The 8,290-nt window shown below is 34.2% G+C and overlaps 1 protein-coding gene across 2 annotated transcripts in view; it reads right to left on the bottom strand.

The window, feature by feature from the left end:
* Positions 1-8,290, bottom strand: part of MARCH7 (membrane-associated ring finger (C3HC4) 7, E3 ubiquitin protein ligase) — a 59,003-nt gene that overhangs the window by 34,238 nt on the left and 16,475 nt on the right. For both annotated transcript variants that reach the window (XM_006872027.1, XM_006872028.1), the window contains exon 2: positions 4,910-5,074. In XM_006872027.1, the coding sequence (XP_006872089.1) occupies positions 4,910-5,062 (153 nt within the window). In that variant the 5' untranslated portion in view covers positions 5,063-5,074. The remainder of the gene's footprint in view (positions 1-4,909; positions 5,075-8,290) is intronic.

The following is an 8,290-nucleotide window of genomic DNA, read 5'->3' on the forward strand; positions in this document are numbered from 1 at the left end:
ATAGTGACCCTGTACAGGGTTTCTGAGGCTGTAAATCTTTACGGGAGCAGAAAGCCTCATCTTTCTCCCACGGAACAGCTGGTAGTTTCGAACTGTTGACCTTGTGGTTCGCAGCCAGATTCGTAACTACTATGCTACCAGGGCTCCTTAGGACTTTAAGCAGCGTTTATTCAAATCCTTTGTCCAATTTTAATTTAAAGCTGCTATCAAAAGAAAAATAAAGGCATTTTGGTAAAATTAATTTCTTTATGGTGCCTTTACCTTGGTTCTTTAGAAAAATAATTTGACAGATTGTTTGTCTCCTGAGCCCCAAGTAGTTATCTTTATCTTTCTTTAGTTTTCTAGTCCAGAAGGTTACTTTCGTCCAGGTTGATTTTACATTTGCAGGGTAAACTGCAAACAACTTGATAAATTTTGTTTGGTCTTGGGCAGCAACTTGCCCTGTGACTGACTGGTATACTTTCATACTTTATAGGAACTGGTTGATAAACTTATGTTAACAAGGTGACTATAGCTTACTATGTTAATGAAGTGACAGAGCCTACCCAGCAGGAATGCCTTTACAGGAATTATTTTTCTCAATCTGTTTGTGGCCCCTGCTGAAATTAACTTACTGAAAATATAAAAAAAAGTATTAAGAAATATGAGGGGGAGCTTCAAAAACTTTATTTTGAACTAAAAAATAATAAAACTTTTCCACAAACTTTTTGGAGCTCCTTTGCATAAACAATTGCATATTCACAGAAAACTCCCAACTGTTAACTTATCAATCAATATGACTTATAGAAAGGAGATCCTATTTTTAAAAAAATTGATAGTTCCAACCATTCAAATTTTATTAAAAATTCAAAGACTAGTATCAGAAATATAAGTAAGATTACTGACATACACAGCTCTAGCTTATAAATGGCCAATAGCCAAAAGATATTTAAGAAATCAGTTGTTCAGAACTTAAGAGTTTACATTTCTCCAAAGACACAATGTTATCCAGAATCAACTTCACAGCAACAAGTTTAAATTCTATGCTAACACACTGTTGTTCAGAGTACTCTGCACGTATTATTTCTCTCAATCAATGACAGGAACTGTAAGAGGAAGACACTATTACCATCATTTACAGATGATGAAACAGAGGAATAAAATACACTGTATAAATAAAATACACTTAAGATTATATAACTGTTAGATAAAGCTGGATTTCAGCTTAGGCTACATGATATAGAACCTTTGCTTTTTACTGTTCTATTTTAAATTAAAATTCAATGTTTGTAAAAATGTAATTGAATCTTATTTCAGTGACCTTACAGAAAAAAACGTGAATGCAGGTATTCTAATCTGTGAACCAGTAAGATGAAAGAAAAGTAAGTGCAGAAAAGTGGACTCCATGAATAGTAAAGAATGGCAGAGTAAACATTACAAATAATATTGTCTTCCCTTACAGCTATTCACAGAGCAGATTTACTTTATTAACCTTATTATGTACAGGGCTTTGAACTGGTTTTTTCTGGTTTAGTCATGGCCAACAAGGTGAAACCAGAACAGGTAATTCGAAATATGTGAATGAACCAAAACAGTCACTGGAAATGTAATCTTCCTCTTAGAAAAAAAGGACAGGATGTACACTGCATAGCAACCAAATCTCTTGAGTGACAGAGTTGGAAATATTGGTGCCTCGCTCAAAGATGGTGGGCAACAGTGCCACTTTGAATGTGTGTCCCTTTCTATGGTCCTGGCTAAAAATGCAATCTGCTGAATAAAGCTCCTGTCCTGAAAGAGTCTCTTCAGTCTCCCATTCCAGGGCTTCACCCATAATTTTTCCTGTTACAAATCACCCAAACTTAAAAAAAATCCTGTTGTGTTTTAATTTTGCCTCAATGGCCATGACTGAACCAGTTTGAAACCCTGATTATGAACCAATGGGACTGAACGAAATTATCATATGATTTTTGGACATTTGAAAGTACTTTCTCAATTTAGAAAGATTAATGTAGCAGGAAACACAGGGAGTAATTCAAGAATTAAAAGGAATACAGGTAAATATTGGTAACTGGTAGAACGTAAGAGAGGATTGCAATCATTCTAATGAACCAAAATATATGATTTGTTGAATGTAAAATTGATGCTCTGCAATAGAATAAGTCACATGAAAAAAGGTTACGACAGACTGAATTCAATACTAATGGGTTACAACTACTAACTTTTAGGTCTGCTCATTTCACAGTCATTAAAATTCTATTTAAATAAATTTTTATGCTAGTGTTTAACTACCACAGTGAAAAATGAGGCTTTTGGAATAATCTATTACATTGTAAACAAAGTAAAAGGGATAGTTTGAAAATAGTGACATTTTAAAATAAATGTCAATACATTTTCTAAATATACATGAGACTTCACACCTAAATTAGTATAAACAATGATAATCCAGAAACAAAAGTAGTGACAGCCAGCATTTTATATAGTACTGAAAATATGTGAGGCACTATTCTCATACACTATATTAATTCATTTAACTCCAAAAGGTAAGATAAGGAAACTAACATACAAAGAATTTAAGTAATGTGCCCAAATTCACTTAGCTAGAAAGTGGTGAATAACAGTCCAGGCTAGAAAGTATAATCTTGTTTCAGAATTTTTGTTTCTTACAAATATGATAGACCAGACAATGATCAATAGATAAAATATTATAAAAATAAAAGAACGTATGCCTTTAAAGTCATCACATTTTAAATCTATAATATCCCTATAAAATGTAAAATAGTATGTTTTTTTTTTACCTCTGGCACGTGTACTTATCCAGCAACAAACTTAAAATTACGAGTTAATACTTAAAACAAGACCAACTAAATAAATAGTTCATATAAAATCAATTAAGCAGTAGAATTGTAGAGGAATTGTATTTCTTCTACTTTAGATTTTTTTATGAGTATTTTATAAAAGTATCATCTATGTACAGGAATATTTTTTAAATGCTTTTGCCATAGAACTCATAATACATAAATAAATAGGTATTAAAAATAAAATTTTATTTTCATGAAAGGGTTCTTTTAGATTCAGTTAACTTATCAGATGTTTACATATCAAATACCGTTTAATTAATAATTTGGCCAATAAGACAAATTTTAAATTTGAAAGACAAACAACATAAATTAACATTGTATTTAAAAATCAAGCCCTCTCAGCTTTCATATTACAACCATTGTATTACAACATAATAAACCATTCAAAAATCAACCAACCAACACACTGTTGGTTCTAAGGAAAATTATCTACATAGCTAGTTAAAATTAAAATCATTAGCTGACTGATGAATCAGTGTACATTCATTACTAACAAAAACTCAAACTTCATCTAAAAATTTTTAGTAATATACTTTAACAAAAAAGGACAGCCTGAAAAAAAAAAGAAAGACAGCCTGTTAATTTAATAATCACCCACAATTAAAAGTATAATATTTAGAAGTCAGATTATAGAAGAAAAATACGTTGTAACAATCATTATTCCATGACTGTTTATGTAAATAGAGAAAAGCCAGATGAATGTAAATGGGGGGGAAAATGCTGCCATTTTTCGTTCTTTGGAAAAGTCTTCCACAGTGACTAGCTTAGTCAAATATAATCTTCAAATTATAAATTTTTAAAATATTATTTTATATAAGGCCACAAGGACTTACCTGTAATTCTGAAATCCAAAAATTTGGACAGTTTTTTCAAGAAGATTGTGAAAACTCATTTAGTGGTAAAATCTGACCTTAAATGACTTGTAATGAAATCTTTATGGATAAAAAACAAGGGTAAGCAAAAATGTATTGCTACAAAATCATTGAAATCTTCACCAAACAGAATATAAAAATGTGAAGCTTTTGTTTTTCAACCCATCCTCCCCTCCCTATCCAGTCTTCAACAATTCTGAAGGTGGTGTTTCTAACTTTCTAATACTTCTCCAAAGAATTATGTGTTCTTAAAACTTGTTGTTAGGTGCCATCAAGTCGGTACAGACTCATAGCGACCTTATGCACAGCAGAATGAAACACTGCCCGATCAAGGGCCAACCTCACTATTGTTGCCACGCTTGAGTCCATTAATGCTGCCACTTGGCCAATCCATCTCGTTGGGGGTATTCCTCTTTTTCTCTGTCCCTTCACCTTACCAAACATGATATCCTTTCCAGCAACTGATCTCTCCTGACAATACACCATGTCAAAACATCAGTTTTGGCATCACCGAAGGATACAAATTGACTCCTTTGAAGTATCTCTTAAAAGTTTTGAGAACAAAAAGAAGTCTGAAGAGGCAAGATCAGGGCTGTAGGGTGGATGGGGGTAATGTTTCAAATGAAACTTAGGACAGCTCTTACTACCCTCAATACTGCCCTCAAAGAATGAGCAGGTGCAATGTCCTGATGGATGGGAAATATTTTTTAGTGCAATTTTCCTGCCCTTCTCACAATGCAGTTTTCTTAAAACTTCTTCCTAATGAGTCCCCAAGATCATCTCGTGTCCTATCTATCAAGATTTTCCTTTCGTAATCTCAAAAAACAGTTGCTTTAATATTGAGGTTGACACTTCGACACTGATGCCTTGAATTTAACTGGCCTCATAGATCCCCTTGGAAGCTGTTGTGACTGGACCTTTTACGAGAAGTCACCCTACCAAATATAGGAAAAAGTATTACTGAGACACCTTGTCTGCAGCCAACTATCAATTGCAGAGACACATTGTGTTCAGAATAAACCCTAGTAGCTATACTTTTTGACTTACCCTTGTAGTCACTCATTTTGCTGCAGGAATATTAATGTTCCATTACAGAATGTCTCCATTCAGGGTGTTAAAAAAAACAGGAAAAAATGTGACTGTAAGAACTTGGGGGTGGAAAAAGAGACTGCAGATATACATTACAAATTAAGATGTTACCTGATATTCAGAATCCAGTAAAAATGAAGAGTCTCTTGAGTGATAGGAATCATTTAAACTACTTCCTCTGCTTCCAGACATCATCCTAGTACTTAAAGAGCTGGAGGGTTGAACAGAAATTCTTCTTGGGATCCTTGAAGGCTTAGAATCCATTTTTAAGATTTCCTATGAAATGCAAATTTAGATTAATTGTCTTTGGGAAAACATGCAAACCTTTCATTCTTAATCCTCCTTAATCATCTACTCAAATCAAGAATTAGTCATGTGAATTAACTATATATATGGCTTGGCAAAAGATATGAAATTACTTTCACGTTGTTTCTACAAGGCAGAGGTCGGTTCCAACTCAGAGCTACCCTGCATAACTTTCAGAGGAGTGCCTGGTGGGCTTGAACTGATGACCATGTGTTTAGCAGAACAGTGCTTATCCTACACCATCACACCAGTACAAAAAAAAAAACACTTTATAAGGGAGATGAGGAACTCTGAGGTGTTTTCAACCTGGGGTCCTATTAGCTACTGAATTTTGTCTCTATATAGAATCCTATATGAGTTTGCTCTTGATTCTCTTAATATTCTTCACTTGCTATTAATTATTATCAATACTATTACTAAGCATTAGCTATAACGTACTGTTTGCATACCCTGCAACAAAATATTTAAGTCCTTGGGTGGTGTACACTCCACTTAACTATTAACCAAAAGGCTGGCAGCGCAGCACTGCAAAAGAAAGTTCTGGTGATTTCCCGTCCATAAATATTTTTATCAAGAAAACCCTATAGCGCAGCTTTACTCTAGCATATGGGGTTGCCATGAGTCAGAATCAAGTTGATGGCAATGGGTACTCTATACAGTCAATAAAACATGGAGTCCTGGGTGGTAAAAAGAGTTAACCAAAATGTTGTAAGTTTGTGTTTATTCAGTGGCTCCTCATAAGAAAAGTCTGGCAATCTATTTTTGAAAAATTAGTTACTTAAAATCCTCTAGAATGCAGTTCTACTCTGATACATGTGGGGTTACCCGAGTCTGAATTAATTCAATGGCAACTGGTTTCAACACACTATGCCTTTGTGGGCCTTGGCATGTATGCTTGGCAAGTCTATACATCCCATCCAATTCCTGGTTATTTTTATAAACACAGTTTCTTTCCTGTGTGCTTCCACTTTATAAATATTTTTTATTAAGACATCAAATCATCTTATACTACTTATTGGTCTATTTGCCCTTCATTTTAAGTATAGGAAGTCCTGGTGTGGTGCTGTAGGATAAGCACTAGGCTACTAAACGCAAGGTCAGTGGTTCAAACCCACCAGTTTCTCTTTGGAAACCCTACATTTTGAGTAGGGTTGAACTCAACACAGCATTTAACAAGTTCCTGACTTACACCAAGCTGTACTTACAATCATCTGTGGTATTTTGGGGTATATCTTATTGTTAGAAATATGTATGTATTAAAATATACCTGCACATTTATGTGTAATGTTTCCTATACCAAAGATAAAGACTTGATCTGTAAAGGTATGGATAATACAAGACAATAATGAAAACAACAAAAAAGCTATCTGACTTATGTGAGAACCAACTTACAATGTGTATGTTGGAACAGAACCTTGTTGTAAATTGGAAACTACCTGTGTTTTATTGTGTTTACTCACAATTGCCTGGAATACACTAGATACTGAATAAATTGAAGTTAAAAATGTAATGAAAAAATGAATGTATTTCCCTTTTATTTTCCATTTTTACAGACTCTTTAATTTTAACAACAACCAAAACAGCAAACCTACTGTTGTCTGACATTCAATGAGCATTATACCAAGACCAAGGGAGAATGACCTTGTCTATTAGTTAATTTAATCCCCAAAATTACTGTCTAAGGTTATTGTTAAGTGCCATAGAATCAGGTCAGACTCATACTGTCTCTGTATAGTTTCTGAGGAGTGGCTGAGGTAACTAACTATATAATCCTTACTTTGTTGTTGTTGTTGTTAAGTGCCATCAAGTCGGTTCCGACCCATAGCGACCCTGTACAGGGTTTCCGAGGGTGTAAATCTTTACGGGAGTAGAAAGCCTCATCTTTCTCCCGCGGAGCGGCTGGAAGTTTCGAACCGCTGACGTTAAGGTTCACAGCCCGATTCGTGACCACTACGCTACCAGAGCTCCTTATAACAGGAACTTAGTGTGCTTATAAAAGAAAAGAAGACAATAACAGTGGTTTGAATGCCTTTCATTTCCCTATCCTGCTTTATAGCTAAGACTTCCAACACAATATTGAATAGGAGTGGTGACAAAGGGCATCCTTGTCTAGTTTCTGTTTGCAAAGGGAAGGCTTTCAGTTTCTCTCCATTGAGAGTGATGGTGACTGTTGGTTTTATATATATGCTTTTAATGATGCTGAGAAATTTCCCTTCAATTCCTACTTTGTTGAGTGTTTTTATCAGGAAGGGATGTTAGATTTTGTCAAATGCCTTTTCTGTATCAATAGATATGATCATGTGGTTCTTTCCCCTTTTATTTATTTATATAGAAGATTATAAAGATTGTTTTTCTAATATCAAACCATCCTTTCACCCCTGATATGAATCCCACTTGGTCATGGTATATTAATTCCTTTGGCTAGGAGTTTGTTGAGAATTTTTACATTTATGTTCATGATGGATATTGGTCTATAATTTTCTTCCTAGTGATGTCCTTTCCTGGTTTTGGGATGAGGAGTATGCTTGCTTCAAAGAATGTATTAGGAAGTTTTCCATCCTTTTCTATATTCCGGAATAATTTGAAAAGAATTTGTGACAGCTCTTCCCTGAATGTTTGGTAAAACTCACCAGGAAGGCCATCTGGACCTAGACTTACTTGGTTGGGAGTTTTTTGATGATGATCAAGTTCTTCTTTTGTTATAAGTCTGTTAAAGTTTTCTACTTGACTCTGTGTAAAAGTTTAGGTAGGTCGTGTTTTTCTAAAAATTATCCATCTCTTCTAAGTTTTCAAATTTGTTGGAGTACAGCTCTTCATAGTATTCTGTTATTATCCTTTTTATTTCCATTGGTTGTATTGTGACATCACCCATGTGGTTTCTAATGTGTGTAATTTGTGTCTTCTCCTTTTCTTTGGTTAGATTTGCCAATAGTTTGTCAATTTTATTAATCCTTTGAAGAACCAGCTTCTTGTCCTGTGGATGCTTTCTATAGGTTTTTTTTTTTGTTTTCTATCTCATTTACTTCTGCTCTAATCTTTATTATTTGCTTTCTTCTGTTGACTTTAAGTTTACTTTGCTAGTCTGTTTCTAGTTGTTGTAGATGTTGTATTAACGTGTTGATTTTGATTCTTTCTCCTTTTTGGAGTATTCATATATTACAATAAACTGTCCTCTCAGCTCAGCAC

The sequence above is a fragment of the Chrysochloris asiatica genome, unplaced genomic scaffold (assembly GCF_000296735.1).
Source record: "Chrysochloris asiatica unplaced genomic scaffold, ChrAsi1.0 scaffold00181, whole genome shotgun sequence".
In the NCBI taxonomy this organism is placed as follows: Eukaryota; Metazoa; Chordata; class Mammalia; order Afrosoricida; family Chrysochloridae; genus Chrysochloris; species Chrysochloris asiatica.